The sequence below is a fragment of the Ursus americanus genome, chromosome 34, assembly GCF_024610735.1.
Source record: "Ursus americanus isolate L20-20 chromosome 34, mUrsAme1.1.p, whole genome shotgun sequence".
Taxonomy (NCBI): Eukaryota; Metazoa; Chordata; class Mammalia; order Carnivora; family Ursidae; genus Ursus; species Ursus americanus.
In genome coordinates, this window is record NC_142160.1 from 13,879,351 (window position 1) to 13,902,112 (window position 22,762).

At 38.7% G+C, this 22,762-nt stretch overlaps 1 protein-coding gene across 1 annotated transcript in view; it reads left to right on the top strand.

The window, feature by feature from the left end:
* TMC1 (transmembrane channel like 1) overlaps positions 1 to 22,762 on the top strand; it is a 362,945-nt gene that overhangs the window by 278,450 nt on the left and 61,733 nt on the right. Inside the window, exons 13-15 of the mRNA XM_087858826.1 lie at positions 11,313 to 11,403; positions 13,133 to 13,214; positions 20,761 to 20,867. Coding sequence (XP_087714952.1) covers positions 11,313 to 11,403; positions 13,133 to 13,214; positions 20,761 to 20,867 — 280 coding nt within the window. The remainder of the gene's footprint in view (positions 1 to 11,312; positions 11,404 to 13,132; positions 13,215 to 20,760; positions 20,868 to 22,762) is intronic.

The following is a 22,762-nucleotide window of genomic DNA, read 5'->3' on the forward strand; positions in this document are numbered from 1 at the left end:
GTTTATTTATTAGCTGTACTTAACACATCTTATGCGCTGAACCAGCTACATAATTTGCAGGATCTGGTGCAAAATGAAAATGTAAGGCCCTTTGTTAAAAAATAGTTCAGAATTTTAATTATTAAGAATTTCAAGATACCAATGGCAGAGCATTAAAGTAGACACTGGGTGCACCTGAGTATGGGGCTCTCTGTGACTACATAGTCACAGACACACCAAATTTACTCTGCCTAAGAGTTTCACCTGAATATTATGAGCAAGAGCTTTCTTATTGTCTATGATTAATATTTCCGATGAGTTCCATCCATTACCATAGCATAATGGAACGGTCTCAAATAATTCAGCAAACTGAACATAGCAGAACTCAAGTCTGTATTACTCCAAAGACAGTGTTCATGCCCTATAGCCAGGGTGGTCTTTAAAAATACCACTTTGAACATGTCATTCCTGTGTTCAAGGTCTTCAGTCTCTCCCCAGTAATTAACAAAGTTTACAAGCTTTTGCTTAACAAATCAATGAGCTCTACAATCTGAATTCACACTCTGAAGTCCAGCTTCTTTTCCAAATCATGAGTTACTGATGACGATAACCATGAGGTTTGGAGGTGGACGGTATGATCTTCAATTTTTTTTTAAGTGTCTACTATGTACCAGATCCTGGGCCAGGAGATGCTACACACATTAACTTTTTTAATCCTTGTAAGTACCTTGAATACAGAAAGTTATCACCATTTTACAGATGAGAAAGCTGAGATTGACAGAGGTAAAGTAGTCTCAAATAGTTAGTAACCGTCAAGGTAAAGATCAAATCCAGATTTCTCCATCCCCACAACCTCATGTGTTCTCTGCTGTGCCATACCATTTCTCATCTGAACCATGTTTTCCAGGGAAAGGAGGCATTATTCTTTTAATTCAGGATTCCTGGTAATGTCTTATTCTAGTGTTTATTTTAACACCCTGCTAAATGTTTATCATTTTGTAATTTTCTCTAGACATTCTCACTTCCTTTGAGTATCTTCTCCACTTTCCTGCTATTCTTCTTCCTGTGCTTCCAGTTCTACCTCCTCTGTGAATTATCGTCTCTCCTCTGAGGTCCTTTCTCTGCCAACTACTATAAAAATAGAGCTCAATTAGACTTTCTCTATCATTTTTTTGACTCTGCTGGTATGCTGCATTATATTACATTTTAAAAATTGTATGTAAATCTCCTTCTCTTCAGAATAGATTGTGAGCTCCTCACAATGTGAAAGGTGTCTCACAGCTCTGGTTCTGCAGAGCCTAACGTAGTGCTGTGTATATCAGAAAAATCCAATTACTGTCTCCTGTGTGGGTGGCAGTATTAATGGTGGTTTCTTTTGTCATGGGACACTCATTGCCAAGGCAAGAGAATCATTAATATGATAGAGCCTTTTAAGGGTCTGCATGAAATTGTGAATAAAAGGCAAGAATGTGCTGGTGGAAAGCTTTGATTTGTAGCATTTGCCAATTTCCATGGTGTAAATACTCCCACTATGATCAATTTCGAGGTATTAACAGTTTAAGAATCAGCTTACAAAATCCCTGAAAATTCAACAATCAGTGGCTGATCCCTCAGCACCTCGTAGGGGGATCTAAGAATGCCCTTGATTAACTAAGTTTATGTTAGGGGGGCCTCAATCTGGAGCAATTGAGAGCAGAGGCTAAAGAAAGAACTGTTTGTCATGCTATAATGTATTTTCTTTATTCAATCTGTAACAAACAATGAAATGCTTGAATTAGAGCTCCCTCTGAGAAAGACAGGCGTTATTCCATTAACTTCAGGATTCCTGGTAACCTCTTATTCTAGTGTTTATTTTAACACCCTGCTAAATGTCTTTCATTTTGTATTCTAGAATTTTCTCCCAAATCTGTGAGTATGCACAGAGTTTTAATATTTCTCTCTTCACCTCCTATTCTGCTCTTCTCTTTCTCTCGTTGAAGTATAGTTAATATACGGTGCCAAATTAGTTTCAGGTGTACAATATGATTCAACAGTTCTATACATTGCTCAATACTTATCACAATAAGTGCGCTCTTAACCCCCTTTATCTATTTCACCCATCTCCCTCCCACTGCCCCTTTGGCAACCACCAGTTTGTTCTCTATATTTAAGAGTCGAATTTTTTAAAAAGTCTGATTTTGTTTATCTCTCTTTTTTCTCCTTTTAAAATTCATCTTAAAGAGGAAATTTTTTTAAATTTAAGAATAATCAAGTCTTGGTTGGGATCAGAAATCTCTTCTGACCATCATTCATATTTGAGTTTACCTGTCCCAATTGCCTCTCATCATTTTCATTGTGTAAGAAGTAATCTTTCCTATTAAATAAGAACAGTGTTCCTGACAATTCTTCCTTTTTGGATTTAGCTTGTTAGTATTTGCTGTGCTATTGTGGGTGGTTAGAAAAATCACTATAGGTAATTTTAATAATGTTCTTCAAATAATATTTTGAAATCTCCCTTTAAAGGATGCCAATAGGAATCACATGAGAAAATTGTTTTTTTTTTTCTTGAGACTTGAAACGTTTTCAGTTGCTAAGGAAGTCAGCTCTGAAACACTGGGGATACATATACTTTTGCCTACCAAAAGTTCTTCTTTATTTCTTTCATGATTTACTTAATCTCTCCTATCTACCATGTACCATTTACCAGAGTTACCTGGAGATATTCTATTCTTCACCTTGGTTTTGCAAACTTTTCAGGTGGCCCACTGGGCTCCAGCTCCTATCTCTTTTATAGAGTTGTAAAGGCATTTATGGCTCTTGTGCTGACCTCAAAATCCCAAACACCCATCTCATTAAATCAGCCTGAGATTCTGCCCAGATGCTTGATGGAAGGGTAATTAATGGTCATTGGAAAATGGGTCTAAAATATGCTAATATTCAGGGTTGCTCACAAGACTCTTGACAATCAATCTTATTCATCACCTTTTAGAAATATCTGCTTATCCAGAATTTAAATAATCTCAAAGTTCAAATAAACAGGGATTTTTTTACAGCATACTGTAACATAATAATAATTATAATAAACAGTGAATATTAGACAAAAGAAAGTTCTAGAGCTTCCTTCTAGAGAGATAAAATGTGGTTACTATCATCTTCTTAACTTCAGACACACTGAATCAGTTTTCCCATGTTGCCAGAGTATCCTACCCTCCAACCACTTTTGATAAATAGCAATTTACCTAACTTGCATTCTTTAGAATGTCAGCTACTGTTGATAGCTAATTTTCACAACTTGTTATTAGACTACCCATAGATGTATTATCTTTGAAAGGTGATTAAGAAGAGAAATTTACTAATTACCACTTACAATTATCTAGAAATGCTTTTAAATATATTTGACATAATACATTAACAGTAAAAAGAAAGCAAATGTATACATGATAAGCACAGAATACGGTTAATTTGAGAAATGTGTCTTTTTTGTTTAGGGGAAGTGTCATCCAGAGCTTGGGTAAGGTATGAATTCTGAAAGTAACCCTTTACTTTATTGGGTTTATAATAAGAGAATAACGAAGGCATTTCTTTAAAAAGATTTTAATTTATTCATTAGAGAGAGAGAGAACATGAGCAGGGGGAGGGGCATGGGGAAAGGGAGAAGCAGGCTCCTTGTTGAGCAGGGAGCCCAACCATGTGGGGTTCGATTCCAGGGCCCTGAGATCATGACCTGAGCCAAAGGTGGACACTTAACCAACTGAGCCACCCAGGTGCCCCATGAAGGCGTTTTTGAGGATGTTTTTATGTATATGACCAAGGAATAGCAAGTGGAATATTACTTTGGAGGATTTAAATAAGCTTGTTGCTGTAGAATAAAAGTGGTTAAGTGTTATTAAAATGCATCTAATACAGTAAATGTTTGGAGAACATTATATTAGAATATCATGACAAATTAGATGGGAGGAAGAAAGGGGAATAATTTTATACATTCAATATAATGCGTCTAAAATTTCTTTCTACAATCCTGAAAATTATAAATTTTAAGTACTCTACATCACTTCTTTCAAATAGTTGTTACTTAGGCATTGACTGTATACATGCATGAATTTACATATATATGTTTATGTATATATATATGTCCATGTTATTTCACATATACATACCCATACGTACTGGGATATCTACATAAAGACACAACTGTCTGGATGAATTAATATTTCATTTTATGCGTATCCTATTATAGTGTTTCTTGACCAATGCTTGGTCACAAGCATTAGGAAAGTTTAGAAGGGAGGCTATGCAAGAAAACAGTGAAATAGTACAACTTCAAGTCAACTGGGTAGAAAGCCCAGTTCACATAGGAGCATAGAATGCTCTGTGGGTGACCTCACCTAAGCTGTGTTGCCAAGTGCTCAGAACAGACCTCCAGATCTGAGCTTGCCATGTGGCAAGCAGTCAAGTTCACTAGGAAGTCTTGATTATTTGCAGAGCTTGCTGAACTGCCATCATTTGAAATTTCTTACCCACTCATGGATCAAAAGGCAGAACACACTGTTTCAACAGAAAACTAAAGCTCTTTTTTAGTTCTTCTAAATATCACAACACAGCATTTTGAAAACATATTCCATAGTACTTAGAAATGTTTAGCATAGGGTAGAAACAGGAACACATGGGTATTGTGCAGAATCATTTTACACAGTCTTCCAAAGCAGGATGGCCTCTCTCATTCTGAGGCAACGCCTTGTAAATCCATCTGTTTACAGTATTCAGAATTTATTGCATGTGTTTGAGTCAAATGAACATGAACCAAGCAAAATCAGCGTGGTCTGTCTGCCAAGCCCTGTCAATGGCCTTGTGAAGAGCTGAATGTAAGTCTATCTAAGAACATGAGCTTGTCTATGTGCTCCATGGTGGAAATTACCTCCTTTGTCAGAAAAATTCCTACAAACAGATGCCTAGAATGCCTTTCTCTGCCTACTTGAATTCTATCGGTGCTTCGATGCCCAGTTTAACTCTTCTCTCATCTATATCTTCAACAAGCTTTCAGGCCTCCAGTGTCCTCTCCCTTTTCACTTTAAGGCTATCGAACACTGTTATATAACAATTTTATGGGCCTATATCTCATTTTTCTTAATGGTGTTTAAACTTCAGAAAGGAATCCGTGTTTCTTTTATTTCTTTCAAAGCACTTAACACATTGCTAAGAGTAAACACACTCAATAAATGCTTAGAAAAAATGGCCAAGTGTACCATGTCCTCCCTATTTTTATGTGTCCTTGTGCCAATCACATGAGGTAGATAATGATGTTATTCAGGGGAAAGAGGGAACGCTGAGCTCGAATCCCAGCCAAGCTGGGACACTTTTTCTTTGGGTAGGCTTAGATCCTGATTTCATGAATCTAATCCTGTTTCTCATCTCTGAGATGGGGATAATAGTAGTCGCCACCTTGCTGGATTTTGTAGCAATTAAATGAGATGATGGGCATAAATAGTGCCCAGTAGATGGCAAGCATTCAGTATATGTTAGCTGATGCCACCATTACTGCTGCCAATCACATTTCATAGGTGAGAATGCTTAGTTAGAATCCATAAGTCTCGTAATTCTTCCAAGAGCACACAGCTAGTGTGTGACAGAGGCAAGATTCAAACCCATGTCTCAATGATAAGACACAGATCATAGAATTGAATGGAATGTAGTCGTATTCAAGAAAGAGAGATCCCTTTTTGCCTCTTAGCACAGAGACACCCCAGCTGACCTGAGCTCTCTGTAGCAGCACAGCCCAGCTGAAGCCGGACTCAGGCTAGAATTCACCCCTTCATCCTCTCAGGCTGAGGCATCACTGGGTCTTCTGAAGCCAGACATCGGGGCCCAAGAACGTCAGGTCTCAAATGTGGGTCTGAACCTCTCCCTCTCATTTAGTGGCAAGAACAGTTCCCACACTTCCCACATCTCATCATCTGATGGGAAATGGGCTGGCTTTCTGAGCAGTTTTGCCTGGAAATATCTTGTCCTTTCTCAACTTTGTAATTTGGAGACTCGGGCATAAAAATTGAAGTCAGCACTATTAGTACTATTGCTATTTATAATAGTTCCTATTTATAGTGCTCTTATTGCTTGCTGTGGACATGTTACATGTGTTATGACTAAACGTATTGCATGCATTATTTCCCATAAAACACAGGACAACCTTATGACAGAGCTATTAGTATCTCCATTTCATAGATGATGCAACTTATCTTGCAACCATTACCACCACTGCCACCAGCATCTCCTTTAGGAAAATAACAGGGGTTTTGAATCATCACTTCCAGTATTAGAATGATTTTAAACAACGCTACCCGTCTAGTTATGGAGTTCTATTATCTAGGCGGCCTATAGTCCTTATTTCCAATCTCTGTGCATGAATGAGCATAGTTTCCAACCTCTGTAACTTCCTTTCAATTACTTGGTACTATTTTAGGAAAAGTCAGAGTTCTGACTTTGAGTCACTTTATTTTTTTTATTTTTATTTTTTAAGATTATTTATTTATTTATTTGACAGAGATAGACAGCCAGCGAGAGAGGGAACACAAGCAGGGGGAGTGGGAGAGGAAGAAGCAGGCTCCCAGTGGAGGAGCCCGATGTGGGACTCGATCCCGGAACGCCAGGATCGTGCCCTGAGCTGAAGGCAGACGCCTAACGACCGCGCTACCCAGGCACCCCCTGACTTTGAGTCAATTTAAATTGGTCCTTTTTTTTTTTTTTTTTTTTAAACAACAGTGTTTACTAAGAAAAGACTTCTCATTCTTCTCATCTCTTTTACTGGGAAGTGTTCCTGAGTACCAGTTTTGATTACAGTTGACTTAAAGACCAGTTTTGAAATGTCTTTCCTTTCTCAAGCAATACATTGGTTGCCTAATCATACTATCCAACTGAAAACAAGAGGAAAGAAGAGTCATCTTAACCTAACCCACAGAAGGAACGTGTTTCCTGGGATGAGAATGTGTCAAAGACAGCATAGCATATCCTGACTCCCCTGTGTAATCAGACCTGTATCATGTGTTGTGGGTAAATTATCTATTTTGTAAGTTAGGCCAAAGTGCGCTCCTTCAACTAACTGTGAAAGCTTTCTCGAAAGCCCATGAAACCTTATTATTCTAATTACCAACACAAGGGGTGGATAAATGAATTATGAGGCCAGGTATTATTGCCATTAAATAGATCTCACTCAATTATTTATCCCTGGGTCTGGGGTTACAGTGCAGGGAGCCGTGCATACTGTACCAGGGCTGGTTTGAGCTCTAAGACCTGGAGACTGGATTACAGTCTTGGCAGGCAACTTCTGTTGAATGCAATTCAAGGGAATGACACACATTTTTTCAGTCAGACATTTGGATGGTTTGAAGCCAATGGATAGTCAAAGTTTATCCACAAAATCTTATTCATTTTATGTGTGCAAAAAAAAAAATCCCTTTAAATTATCTGGATATGTACAAATGGGTAGGAAGATGAATTACCTATAGGAAAAACACAGACGTTTTCTTGCTTTTTGAGTTTTCAAAGGCTCTGCTCTTTATTTTCTTGGATTCTGGTATCTGTAATGGGCATGCTAATGTGATAAATATCAGTTCTCATCTCCATACTGCATAGTTTCTTTTTGTATCTTGTTTCTAATAGCACAATGAAAGATGTTGTCCTCTGGTTAAGAAATCTGTTATTGGAGAGGATGGGATTGGGAGGTACTAGATTTTTTTTCTTTACTTTCTCCCTGAAATCTTGCAACTCATCGAAAAGGTTAGCCTGGAAAATAGTGTTAAGAGATGTTCTCTCACTGAGTCACCAGTTTCTTCCCATCCGATGTCCCTTCTAGGCCAGCAAGCTGCTAGAGTGCTTCCTTATATCCTGAGAGCATCCTATTAGGAGGTCAAGAATCTCCTAAATTGCTAACAAATTATTCTCTACTCACCCCATAACCCCTGGCTTTGTTTTCACATCACCCCCTAGACTTCTGATGAGTTGAGTCCTACACTTATTTTGGCAAGGGTGGGCAATGGGGAGCAGAAGGAGCCAGAATGACTCTTCAGGGATCCTTCTGGTATGAAACTTGGGGGAGGTCTTTTGAAGAATGAATTTATGATTAATTTTGTGGTGATTTTAATTTGGTTATAACCCTGACTTCCCTCTCTCTCTGTCTTAAATCTTGCTAGTTTAATGATCCTATAACATAACCATCAGTTCACAAAATTAAAAATCTTGTCAGAAATATGAAGTAGAATACCTATTTCTTTACACTTATGGCTGTTCAGAGCAGTCATGTTTTCTAATTGGCCACTCATCTAGAAAGCTATGTAACTCTCAAAAACCAAACTGAGCGTCTTTTAAATTATCTGTTAAGTGTTTAGAGTAGCAAACATGTCCATAAAGTAGGCACTTTACTTTTGAAAAACATTTTGACTTTACTACTAGGACGAATGTTTGATTCTCTATTTATACGTGTTTATTAGAATAGAGTGATGTGATGATTCCTGTGTATACTTGGTTGTACGAATTTCAACATTCTTGATGCCAGATAATTGAATTATGGCCAGTTCTGCTGTAACACCATGTATGGGTTCCTAAAACCCACCACACTGTGCAAAATAGGGCAATGAAAACCACAGGCTTATAGGAAAGCTGTGGCTAGGGGAATAATACTCAGAAATATCATCAGCAACACATTGACAAAGATGGGTATAAAATGGCAGCAACATTTTACACGAAATTTGTGTTATGCTTAAATTGTTCTGTAATGCGTCAATCATGTTAGAGCAGGTTTTCAGTTCTGAAACAACTGTTAACAAGAGAAGCCACTGTGTAATAATCCCTCTAACACTTCCACACTTATGATCTTACCTTCTTCTTGCTACCACTGGGCAAGCAGGGAATCCGTTGCCCACCCCCTGGTTTGTTTGTGGGGAATCCTGACCTGTTAAAGGCCACGAAGTGACCGAGGGAAACTGTGCAGATCGTGGTAATGTGTGTGTGAGTTCTGGGCACGCATGCTTTCCTCTGAGAAACAAGACCCTCCTGAACATGTGTACAGAGAGGGTCAAAAGCACCGGCAAGGTCACAGAGACAAATCACAGAGGTTGGGTTAGAATTTAAGTTAGAGTCAAGCTTAGTTTAGTTCCACATTTTATAAATGTCTGTGAGGTGCCATGTTCGTTCTTACTGTATCATCTCTAGAACATAATGTTAATGCTTAAATGGGGCATGTTTTCTTGATTGCATGGATGGGGAAACCCAGCCATGAGAACTCAGTTTATACTTTTTGATGTGGCTTCATTAAACATTTTAGAGTGTGTAGAATGTTTTAGGAGCCATTTTCAAATTAATCTTCATAGCTCAGAGGTCATGTCATATGTCAGGGCATTTGACGACATGGCCAGTCTAGTAACCCTTCCCATTTCCAGGGGTCTGCTCTAGTAAGTTTCTTTTTTTACTTTTCTTCCTTCCTTCCTTCCTTTCTCTTTCTTTCTTTCTCTCTCTTTTTTTAAAGATTTTATTTATTTATTTGAGAGAGTGAGAGAGAGAGAGCGAGCATGAAAGGGGTGAGGGTCAGAAGGAGAAGCAGATTCCCCTCTGAGCAGGGAGCCAGATGCTAGGCTTGATCCTGGGACTCTGGGATCATGACCTGAGCCAAGGGCAGATACAACCGACTGAGCCACCCAAGGGTCCCCTGTCCTATTAAGCTTCTGAGAAGACTCATGTAGAAGGGTGCAATCCCAAAGTTTAGGAAGGACTTTGCTTTGGAGCATTAATTAATGTGGAAAATACAATTGTTGGATACTCCCCTGTCTGTATGTATCTCAAGTTATGCTGCTCAGCTCCACTTCCAGAAGGTTTAAATTTATTAAGCACCTCCTCTGCTCGAGGTAGTGGTCAGTGCTGTGGGGGATACAAAAGGACAAGATACTGTCCCTGCCATCAAGGACCTCATTTGGGCAGTTTGTTGGATGACTGAAGAGAATCTACTCCATTGCACTTGTGTTTTTATGGCAGAATATGGGTGAGTGCACAGGTGCAGGTGAGGAAGCAGACATCACTGTGGAGTTACTGGCTAAGTCAGCAGGTGCATGTTGAGTTTTGATTACTGAGTATTATAAAATCATGAGTTTAGCACTGTCACTAAGGAACACCTTACCAAAAAAAAAAAAAATCCTTCACTGACTTCATTTTTTCAAAATTTACTTTGTATGTTAATAAGCTTATTTATAGTCACATGTTGAAGGGTCTTATTCTATAAAATCACACATTCCAGGGACCATCCAACTGACAATGTTGCAGCTGTCCAGATTTGGGTTCTTTGGGCAATGCGGCCCCTAAAAGGGCCCTAAAAGGTCAAGACAAGCCTGGGCCCCTAAAAGGTCAAGACAAGCCTGGGCCACCTCTGTTTTTAAAATTCGTTTCGCATGTCAAACACACAACAGTAGCAAAATTGGCCAAAGTTATGAAACTGCAGTATATTTAACATTAACCATTTTGGTGAGTTGATGCTTTTCTACACACATACAAAGACACTAATGTGACTACTGTAAATGTGTAACTATTTGGGAATAATGTTAAAGTTTATATATGAGGCCCTTTTGAAATGTGAAGCTAAAAGTATTCCTTTCCTTTCCCTTCTTCCCTCAACCCCATTTGCTGCACATAATATGATTCCCTGTCATAACTGGTTTTATGAGATTAAATACGAGGTCAGTAAAATGTGTTCTATGTCAGTTTGTCCTAAACTCTTTGACTTATTCTTTTTTAAGTAATCCTTAAAAAGAATAAAAGAGAATATTTTAAAATAAACATCCTGACTGCCAGAATCTGAAGTCAGCTTTGGATTCAATTTTATAGATGGTAGAAATGAAAAGAACTAGCATTCTCTGTTTTGACACTTAGCATAAATTCCTTGCTTTTTGATTAATAGTAATAAGTGAGAATAAAATATCTTATTCTTCCTGACCAGAATTAAAAAGCTTTAACATCGGGGCACCTGGGTGGCTCAGTCATTAAGCGTCTGCCTTCAGCTCAGGTCATGATCCCAGGGTCCTGGGATGGAGCCCCGCATCAGGCTCAACAAGAAGCCTCCTTCTCCCCCTCCCTCTCCTCCTGCTTGTGTTCCCTCTCTCGCTGTGTCTTTCTGCATCAAATAAATAAAATCTTAAAAAATAATAATAATAAATCTTAAAAATCTATTACAAGTCCTGAGCTTGAAATCGAGCTTAAACTCATGTGCTAAGGATCTAGAAGAAATAAGGCTGCAAACCTAATAAAATGAAATGTCCACTATCTCTATTCTATGATTCTCAATCTATACTCCCTCCCCCCCTTATTTTGTTTTATTTTCTCAGGGAAGCAAAGAAATTTGTGAGTGAAAATGAAGGAGCCCTTGGGAAAGGGAAAGGAAAGCGGTGGTTTGCATTTAAGATGATGATGGCCAAGGTAAGCATTTTCACAAATCAGTGTGCTTGATGCCATGCATTCTCAATGGCAGCCATATTGATTCCAAGGAGGAGAAAATTGGTTGTTATGGGAGAGGGAAAACATCTTACATTTTCTATGTACGAAGCATGTATACACATGTAGTACATACACAGTATATCTACAGTATTAAAATTTGGGACAGGGCCTGATTCAGAAAACAAAGAAACAAAAAAGCCCCCAAAAACTATTTAAAGTAGTTAAAATGAAAAATAAGTTGAAAAACATTGATTTATGGCAAAAGACTTACTTGTGTGATTTTCTCACTCCTGAATGGCAAAGACTGTGCCCCTTTCATTTTCATTCCCTGGTATTGAAGGGGGCTTCTGGGTTAAAGTTTCTTTCTCAAAATGTGTACAAGTTTTAGGGCCAAATAGCTCTTCTCTAATCAGAAACATCAACTATAAATTAAATAAGAACATGAGAAAAAAACAAATAATATACCAATATACACATAGATCCTTGGAAAAGACAGAAAAGAAACTAACATTTATTTAGTATTTACTATATCTCAAGCACTGAACTGAATCCTTCTATAAAGTTATCATATTTAATTCTCAAAGCAAAGTAGGTATGTAGGCATTATTATCCCCTCTTTACAATTGTTATACCACTTGTCAGCTAAATGCATTTCCATACAGATGGCATTTTGTGAATAAAATTCACAAATCTTAAATGTGAAATAGAGATAGATTTATGATATATATCAGGGATTAATTTTGTCTGTTTTTATAATTTAAATGAATAGAATCATATAGTATTTATACTTTTGTTTCTGGCTTCTTTGATGCAATATTATAGTCATGAGATACATTCATGTTGGGGCAGCTGTAGTTCATTTTTATCAATGTGTTGTATTCCATCGTAGGAGGAATATTCATCCATTCTCTTGTAGATGGACATTTGGGTTGTTTCTAATTTGGGTAATCTTTTGAACTTCAGACTTGTCTCATACTGTAATTTGGGCCCTACATGCCTGTGCATCTCACACATGATCCCAGCCTAATGTGCACTTAACACAAAGTTATCTGCCCCATTCCCATTCTTCCATATAGTCCTTGTGGTCCTCTTGACCATGGATGGCCCAACATTGTGGAATAAAATGGAAGGAAGGTCTTTTGTAAAAACTAATGTGTGATTCTTTTTCTTCTTCCCTGTTCTATGATACCATGCCTTTTCATTAAATTAGCTGCTCTACTCGTACCAGAATAAAAAGTGTCCAACATCAGAACACTTGCTATCCTGTATTGAAGTTACTTGTTGTGTTCTGTTTACTCTAGTAGACCCAGAAACCCTTCAAGGCAGGAGCTATGTTTTATTTATATTTCATCAATTTCTTCATGCAATGAGTATTTAATTAAACACCCACAATTTGCTGATTGCCTAATATTAGGTGCTAACTCAGTCTCTGCTCCCTTATTGTCTGGCAGAATAAACAGATCTTTCTCAACATATTTGCTATAAAACAGGGGATCCATAAGAGTTTTTTTAATTGAATTGGTGTGGGGGTGGGTGGGGACCAGGGAGGCTAGTAAAACCTACTGTTCTTCCTTTTTACAGAAAGCCTTATGTGGCACCAGAAAAATCTTTCTAAGCTCATTGTCTTGTGATGTTTTGGATGGGGTTGGAGGATAAACATCTTGGCAAACAAGAGGCTGGGTTTTACTGTTGTATCTGGCTTTCTTTTCAGAAATGGGCAAAATTTCTTCGTGATTTTGAAAACTTCAAAGCCGCTTGCGTCCCATGGGAAAATAAAATCAAGGCAATTGAAAGTAAGTGCTCATGAGATCTCAGTAGATGGGAAGGATCTTATCAGATGCCTTTCTCAGTTTCTATAGTATTGGAAAGATTAAAAACAAGAAAACGAACAAACAAAAATAACCATTTTTTCATTCTCTTTGCTTACTGTGAAAATTTGCAAGCACTTACCAATCACAGCACTGGAGACCCCACTCTCCCTTCCTACCTTAGACCAAAATATTCTCATGCTGACCTTTTCTCTCCTATACAGGGAAGTCAATATTATGCCCAATGACACTGAGTCGTATATATCCCTGGGAAGGCAGCGATTTTATGCTGGCAATGAATATGACATTGAAAATATATATTCTTGTGAGAGTTAATAATCAAAATGAACAATGTCTAAAAAGAATGAAGAAATCTTAAAGCCTCATTTTCAGATCTGAAGTAGAATAAGTAATCATCATCCAGGAACTTGCTATGTGAATATCATATTGTGCCTTTGATACAGTATTCCTAGGGTACAGAGAAGTCAGGAGAATATACTCCATCAAAAGCCTATTTAGAACAGTGCTCTCGGCTTAGAATAAGGCAAGTAAAATTTTTAAAATATCGTGAGTGTAATAAATAATTTTTAATATATATGTAGAATATAATAATAAAGAATATAAAGAAAAAGGGATAATATTTCAAACAATTTTGAGCACAATCTTGCCATATTTTGTTTCTAAGAGTTTTGACAAGGACCTGGTTTTCCTCCCTGACTTTTCAGATCGAGAGGCAGGTTTTCCTGCTGGTTAAATGTGACTTTGCATAATTAAAATGGAGGCTCCATAGGGAGATAACACAGTTGATGGATATTTCACGGACATGATTGGGCATGTTTTAGGAGTGCCTATCCTCAGTCCTCTGTCTCTCATTATCAAGTGGCAATGAATTAAAAATACATCAGCTAATTAATTGCACTTCCTCCCACAGATTCCTGTACCACTCTATCATTGCTTTCTTTTCCTCCTTAACATTTGCTATCTAAAATACTGTATTTTTAATTTAGTTTTTAAATATAATTCCATTTTATTTTATTTTGTATTTGTTTCTTCCGGTAGACACGAAAGCAGAGGTTTGGTTTGGTTTACTCCTGGATCACCAGACCTAGAATTTGCTTGATCTTAATAAATATGTGTTGAATAAAATTAAACAGTAGACGTTCTTCAAACGTCTACCATTCTAGGAAATGGGAAAAGGAATTTAGACCCATCAGAAAAGAACAGACACCATGGAATCCTTAAGTTTCAAGTGTGCAGCTCAAATGTGGTACCTTGAGAGGCCATTTGGAACATTAAGGTCTTGATACAATTTATGTGGAAAGAACTCTGGATTTGGTTCTTGCTTTGGTGCAGATTTGCTGTTCAACTCTGAGGCGGTCATTTAATCCCTCTGGGCTTCAGTCTATTCATCTGTGAGATGATAGGGTTGAATCTTGATCAGTCATGAGATGTAGCCCAAGACATTTGTTAATAATGAGAGTTAAAATATGTACATTTGCAAATCATTTATTTGGAAGGTTCACTAGGTTCCAGCAGGTTCTAGCTTGTCTCAATAATAATGTCATATCCACTTGTGTTGCAATACCCCATCTTAAGTAGGATAGAAACACATGGAATTATTTTTCTTGCCAGAAATTTCACACAGGAATGGAAATTGGAAAAGAAATGGAACATGGAATCAGTTTTCTAAAGGTTGTGGTCCTTTTGTCCCTGACCAGCTCTATAGTATGGCTAATCCTTTTATATCTAGGCCCTCTGTTTCCACATTTGGAGCACCCTCAAATTTGAGGTTTAACTGGTTCCTATACAAGGCAATTTCCAACTCAACATTCTATGATTTATAAGTTTATATGTAAGCAGATGAAGTTCTTTATACTTTTGAGTGATAAATAATTGAAACAGTTAAATGAAAAACAGACTTACAGCAAGAGAGGCCTGCATTATTTACCTTCTCTGCCAGTTCTTCTTAGAAAAAAGCAGATTAAACATGTACCCTATTTATAAAATACATATTTCATATGGTAAAATAATACCAATGCTTTTCTCTTACAGAAATGACCACTTAATCTTACAGAAGTTTCGGAAATATTATTGTATTCCTTTTGAAAGTCAGAATAATCTAACATGTAATACTTCATTTAGTCTTCAAAATAAACTTGACTGGACTGATTAATTGAGCAAATACTCACTGAGTGCCTGCTGTTATTAGGCCTGTTTCCAGGCACTGGGCATGCAGTGCTGACAAAGACAGGCAAGGCTTAATCTTACATCCAATTGTATTAATATGCATGTGGGTGGGGAAGACAGGTCATAAAATATAAGCATTTAAATCATGAAGAAATTTCAGATTGTGGTCAGAGGCATGTTTAAAACAGGAGCAGCTAAGCTCCATTCCAAAGTCTTTCTAATCCATTTGCCCTCATTCTCTGCTCCATCTCTAGATAATACTGAACAAGTATTTTTGTAAGTGTGGTTTTAAAGGAATCCCAAATTACCAGCCTTCTCTGAGTTTCCATAACACTCTGTCGAATAATTTGCAGAATCGAGAGGGGAACTTAAATCAAGTTTAAAACTCATGCTGTTTCCATCCTGATTCCAGTAGGGCCTGGATCCCTTTGCTAGTGCAGACCAAGTACCCACTTGAGGGCTCCCCAATTTTTTTTTTCACATCAAAAATAGATTTGATCATTCCTGCCACAAAGGGATGCTGTGAAATTCTACATCACGTGGGGATGCTGTGGAATTTTACTGTCATGCCAGCCTTGTGAAGAGGCCATGCTAAAAATCCCAGGATTACCCACAAGGATGCACCTTATTAACTGCATTACATTATGCATTTTGCTGAAAAAGCTGTGTATTTGTACTCCCTGGAAATATAATCTATATCCATTGTGACTCCAGAATTATTATCAAAACCATGGATTAAATCATGGTGTGTCCTTCAAGCTGGAGATTACAAGTCTTTCTCAGAATTGAAATCTATTTCTTCCTAATAATCAAGTAAGGTGTCAAAATAAGGTGTGAGTGAGCTATTTTTCAGACTGGAAAGATCTGCAGATAAACTACCCTAAAAACAGAGTTTAAACCTCATGTTTCTCTACTGGCCTAAGAGCTGCAGAAAATGCAAATCAAATTTGCCACATTTAATTCCCTTAGACCAGTTCGAAAGAAACTATGCTTCATGTCCTAGCCTAACAAGATGGTATTTATACTGTGCTCATACAGCAGGTGATTTAATTGGTCTTTTCCCATTTAGAAATGCTCATATTTGTCTGCCTGTCTTATTACCCATCTGTTCAAGAGGAAATTATACATGATGACAGACTACAAATTACTTTGCCTTAATAATAAATAACCAGAGGGAGAGGTGAAACTTTAACCTTAATTCAAAATAAATGCAAGAAAATTCAGCAACAAGAATATTGCATAAGCTTAAAAGGCCTCACTTGAATACGTACCAAGGACTCTGTTTTACTATATTAATAATTCATTATGGAAACAGAATTTATTAGTCAGATTAAAGAAAAAAAGCTTTGGTCACTTCTGGGCACCAGCCCAGTTTGTGAATGTGAATGGCCTTAGCTGATTTGTGCATATTGCCTATATTTTTTCAAACATAAACATTCACGGCTTATTTATTCCATATATTATAAGTTTTTTTAAAATAGTGTAATTGTGATTCTACTTGAGTAGAAATATAGCAGTGTGGTTAAGAGAGATCTGGATTTAGAGTCAAACACCTACAGATCAAGGCTGCCTACTTTAGAACTCTGGCTCCATCATTTACTACCTATTACTACATAACTCCCTCTGTAACCCTGGTTCCATCATTTACTAGCTGTGTAACCCATGGGCCTAAGTCTCTGTAAAGTGAGAATATAGGAGTTCTCTTCTTGCAGGAATTCCATGATGACTAAAGGAATTAATACACAAGATCAAAATAGGTGCCTGAAACAAAATTCATTAAATGTTAGCTATTGCTATTATTCATCAAGTCTTGGTTCAGTCAAATGCTGTGGTTCCCCATCCACACAGTGGAACTAATAACACTTAACCTTATTGGGTTCTAGACAAAATAAAATGAGTTGATGCTGGCGAAGTTTACAGTATGCATAATTGACCAGCAAGATATGTCAGCTATTATTATTGTTGTTGTTGTTGTTATTGTTATTACTACTACTACTACCCATTTCTGTTTTTTACAAGAGTAAACAATTTTATCTAAGAGACTAAGCACATGGAATGACTATTCTTTTTAATTATGATCTCTTAGCTACATATAGGAGGGTTTGTCTTCTTAGTCAATGCCAGATTTAGCCATCTACCTCTGATCAGATAGAACCACTGGGATAAATGGATGTGCAGGGGGAAGATTTCTCCTTTTTTATTTTTGTGTTGAGACAGGGGAAGGTCTTATGGAGCTTGGATGCCAACCAGTTGATTCGTGTTCTTTCCTTTACAATCTTTCTTTTGTTACTGTTCTCTGCCCTCTGCCATTGGTAGGAGTTCTGTAGAAGGAACAATGTCTTCTGGATTTCTTGGTCTCTTTGACCTGTGTCTGGGTCTTTTGTACAACCACTACTTTTAATGAAATCTGTTTTCCTGAAATTCATTTCCTTTAGACTTAGGATTCTGTAAAAAAAAAAAAAAAGAAAGAAAGAAAGAAAGAAAGAAAGAAAGAAAGAAAGAAAGAAAGAAAGAAAGGAAGGAGGGATGCTTAATGGTTACTTCCCTACTAACAATAAAATAGTTGTGAAAAAATGGAGCCTGAAAGCTTTGGAGTCTAAAGTGTATTTCATCCATAATGAATATGGATTATATATGGGGGAGGAGATACTTTCTGAAACATTATAATTTGCTCCTCTTTTTTGCCTTTAGGTATATTTACACTCTGTACTCAATTTAAGAAATTCATTTGCTAGGGGTTGTGTATGGGGGCTGAAAGAGGGCAGGCCCTGGGTGCTAATGAGAAGAGCACAACCGTAAGAAGGAATGTAGGAAAGGAAGGAGGGAAGGAAGGGAGGGATTGAGAAAGGGAGGGAAGGTTGGTAGGAGGGACAGGGAAGGAGGAAAGGATGAGTCAGCATCCTGTGCTTGGGACTCTAAACCAGAGGATCTCCTGTGTGTGTGTCAGGGAAAAAGCTTGTTCAGATACCCAGAGACAAAGTTCCTTCTCCATTTAATGGGTAACTGTAATGACTAGCAAGCAGGAAGTCGACTGCCTTCAATAAAACATGACAAGTGAACCTGGCTAAGGCGGTCCTTGGGCAGTTGTTACCAGAGAACATAGATAAGAACCATGAAATGATCTGAAATCTCTGGGAGCCAGGTGCATGATCAGATGTCCTGGGAGGGGCAGATCTGCGGAGCCTTTCTGCAGATGGACCCGTGCGTGCATCTGGTTACAGCACCTGTGGGCATGTTTATCAAAACCACACGCTTGTAGAAATCCAGTAGAACTCTGCCTTTCTCTGCAAAGTGAAATGAATCCAAATACCCAGACTTGAAAATAATTGATTTTTTTCAAAATGTCCATTTAGATGCTGACTTTTTTTTTTTTTTTTAAGTTTCTATAAAAATTGTCACGGTGTTACGGGAAAAGGCAAGGTGGCTCCTGAAGACTAGACTAGGTTTCAGAAACAGAAGCATGGCTCTCGTGTGGTCTCAGCCTCATCTTCCTACTAAGAGACTGGAATTTGCTCACCTGAGCCTTCTTCCTTCTGCAATCATGCTTCCCTACCGCTAATGCTGCAGAGCCAGAGGGCCAAGAAAGCCATTGGTCCGTGCAGGTGTTTTGCTGCATGAGTCAGGAAAAAGGGCCTGATAAGGTGGGTGGCTGCAGATGTTTATCATTTCTTCTTGGTCAACTGCAAAGGGAACTTGGGAATTGGGAAGAAAACTAGCAACCTGATGTTGAACTTTGAGTGATAATCAAAGACAGTTTGGCTTTTGTAAATCGCTGAAATCTCAACCGGAGACTCCAAATTCCTGTTCTTTCTTCCTCTTCCATTCTCTGATTTATGATGATGTTTTTGGTTTTGTTTTTTTAAATTTTTTTTCCCAGTAAATACAATTTGGACAGATCACTTTCCACTGGGGCACGTGCATGTTGCTGGCACCTTCTTGCCTGTCCCCCCAAATCATTTCCCAAAGCTGAACACATTTTGAAGGTCACAGTCTACCTCCCACCCCCCAATCCTTCTGCTTAACATCTGTTGGCGACTTTCTCAACACATTTAAAATAAAATCTCACTTTTTACCTGTCCTTGGGAGGCCCTACACAGTGTGGTTTGGCTTGTCTCTTCATTGTCATCTGTCACTGCTTTCCTTTGTTCATTGGGCTCTGACCACACAGTCCTTCGTTTTGTTCCTTAATTGTCCTGAGCTCTCGCCTGCCTCCAGATATATGTTCTCGCTCTTTCCTCCGCTTGAGCTGCTCTTCCCCAGCCTGGGCGTTTGCTGCCTCTTCAACTTCAGCCATCTGCTTGAACGTTACCCTCTCTGATGTACTTTCCTCAACAAGCTTATCGAAAGCCATCCTCTCAGTATTTTACCTTCCCCTCTCTAGGACCTATCTGGCTATAATGATTACATACATATAATTGATATAATAATGTAATCATATGTCATTTTACATATCATAGATAATACATACCTATCATATATATGCTACATGCATATATGACATACACAATATACAGATATTATACAATGTATATGACTATACATATAATATATACGATATAGAATATGACACATACTGTACATACATATATGATATATAATAGAATATAGCATATATGATAAATACATATATTTTATTTATTTATTTATTTTTTAAATTCCTGCCTCTCTGTTGTTTCCATACCTCACTAAAATGTAAGTTGTATTAAGACAACAACGCTGTCTGTGACATTGTGTTTCACATCTAAGGTAATTGCTGACAGAAGATACTTTATAAATACATGAAGAGTGAGCGGATGAACTTCAGTTTCTAGGCAGTACCAAGAAAATGCCAGCGATGCAGACAGAGAACCTAACAGGATGGTCTGCAGGCTAGCTGTCCCTAAAGGTCATGGGAAAGGCTTCTGAGGAGGGCATTGTTGCCTGAGAGGAAGGGGGCAGAAGAGCAGTGATTATAATGATAATGGTAGCTAACTACCGGCCAGGTACTGCGCTAACCACTTTACCGTATTCACTCACTTCACGTGATTAACTTATCAACTCCACGAATAAAATGGGCTCTTCTACTAGCAACCCTAGCTGCTAAGGCCCAGGCTGCTCTCCCTTGGACGCGCTCTGAAGGCGTAGGTCACAGTCACTCTACACAACTGGATCTGAGTAGTGGAGAGCACTTCCATTACCAATAACATTTCCTCTTCCTGGATAGAAACAGAATGCTGGAGACTGTCAGTGTGGAAAGGACCAACGTGTTGCGATGAGCAGATTTGTTTTTGAAAGCACCAAGACACGGCTTTTGTTTTGTTTGGTTCTGATTTGCCTTACAACCTTTTCATTTTCTTCTTGATAGGTCAGTTTGGCTCATCCGTGGCCTCATACTTCCTCTTCTTGAGATGGATGTATGGAGTAAACATGGTTCTCTTCATTCTGACATTCAGCCTCATCATGTTGCCAGAGGTAAGAATCTGACTTCCAGTTTACAAAACAGCTGAAACAAATTTCTCATGTGATCACTGTCCTAGAAAATTTATTTTCTAAAGAATAGCACGATTAACTGGCGATATCCACCCTTGGTGTTACAGTACGTGCAACAAGGTTAATCTTCAAAATGGTGCCCATGGGCCAAAGATCCTAATCCTTGCTCCAAAGGGTACACGAGCCTCCTGAAATCATATATAAAATGTCATGTGTATGTTTAAATGTACATTTTTATGTGGAAGGGTTCACGGCTTCTATAAGATTCCCAAGGTGGTCCCTGTGCTCAAACATTAATTGTTCAAAAGGAAGGCTTTGACACCTTGTGAATTATATTTATTTATTCTTCCACGTTTGCTTTGAAAGAAATGCTTCTTAGTGCAAGCAAGTCAGGACATCTAGCTTTTCTATCTGAAGAAACACACAGTGAGGAAATTTTTTCTGGATGTAAAGTAAGATAACCCAGACCATCCCCCTGCCCCCCATGCACATGTACGCATACACAGTGGGGTGGGGTCTTTTAGGCTCAAGGTCAGAGAGGAGAGGAAAACAGATAGTGCTTCTGGATTGAAGAAGGCAAAGCCCTGAGCTGATGAGGGGAGGCGGGGGAAGAGTCCCATCAGCTAAGGCCAAGAAGCAAGACTGAGGTTGGAGCCTTTATCCCTAAGACGTTAAAGGACTCTGACCATGGGATGCTTACTTATACAAAAGTCAGGTTAGGCTTTACTCACACTACAAAGGATCTTTCCGGGTACCATTGTTCAGAACAGCATTGCCCCCCCACAACCAAACCTAAGTGTTTTGAGGGACTTGTTATGCCCATGGTTTTGAATCAGGGCCAGTTTCTGTATCAAGCCTCCCCACAGGCATAATAATCCTAATAATTCCTTACATTCACGACAAGCTTTAGCTTTTAATAGTGCAAAAACACTTTCATTTCTTTTACTTACTGAGCCTCACAACAAATTTATGAGGCGGACAATAGAAGAGTTTTCTTTCCCCGTTTAGAACTGTGGAAACAGTTGCTTATTGGGCTTAACCAAAAGCTCAGAGTAAGGTTTTTTATGCTGTTCTGGGTCTAGGGCCATGATTGTAACCTCCGGCCCAAGATTTTGAGACCTAATCCATTAGTTTTACAATCCCTGAGATAATTCGGGAGGGTCTATGGCTCTCTGGCTCCTGGGAGACAGTGGACCCAGATCGGAAGTCCATTAGCATCATCTCTCAAGTGAGGACTTTCAGGCGATGTGGCAGAATGCATGTCATCGATTTGAAATTAACCCCAGCTTTCTTTCTGCTCCTCTCTCTAAGGAACCCTGAAGCTCCTTCATTGACTATTAGGATGCCCCTTAGTGTCAGACTCAGGGTCTTTGTGGAGTTTTATCAGGGGCACTTGCTCGTCCATCGCCCCCCCCCCCCCCCACGGAAATGAAAGGTTGTGGCTGGTTTGCTCCACCTGTACGAAATTACAGAACGCCTGATAGAGTGGAGGGAGCCAATCTGTGTCTGATGGGATGTGTTCCTAGAACGAAGAAGCGTATTGTCTTTGGATGCTTTCTTACAGGTTCGTGTTAGATGCCGAGGGGCATCCTGCTTTCTGGGCAATGGTTACCAGCTCCAGCAAAAGAACAAAGGAGGAGGTGCCAGCTTTACAGAACCACCAGAGGCCAGGGCTGGTCCCCTCCCCACAGCAAGGCTCCATTTTGCCCCTGCCTCCTCCCACCAGCCTCAGTCAGCGTTCCTTCAGTTTCGAAGTCCCTGTGTCCCTGGGCAAGCCTGAGACCTTAATCTTCTTTGTTCTTTGTGGCCCCCAACTTTGGGGTGAGAGAGCATGGATAGGACCCACCTTCTGCTTCGTTCAGTCCTAGAAGTCAAGA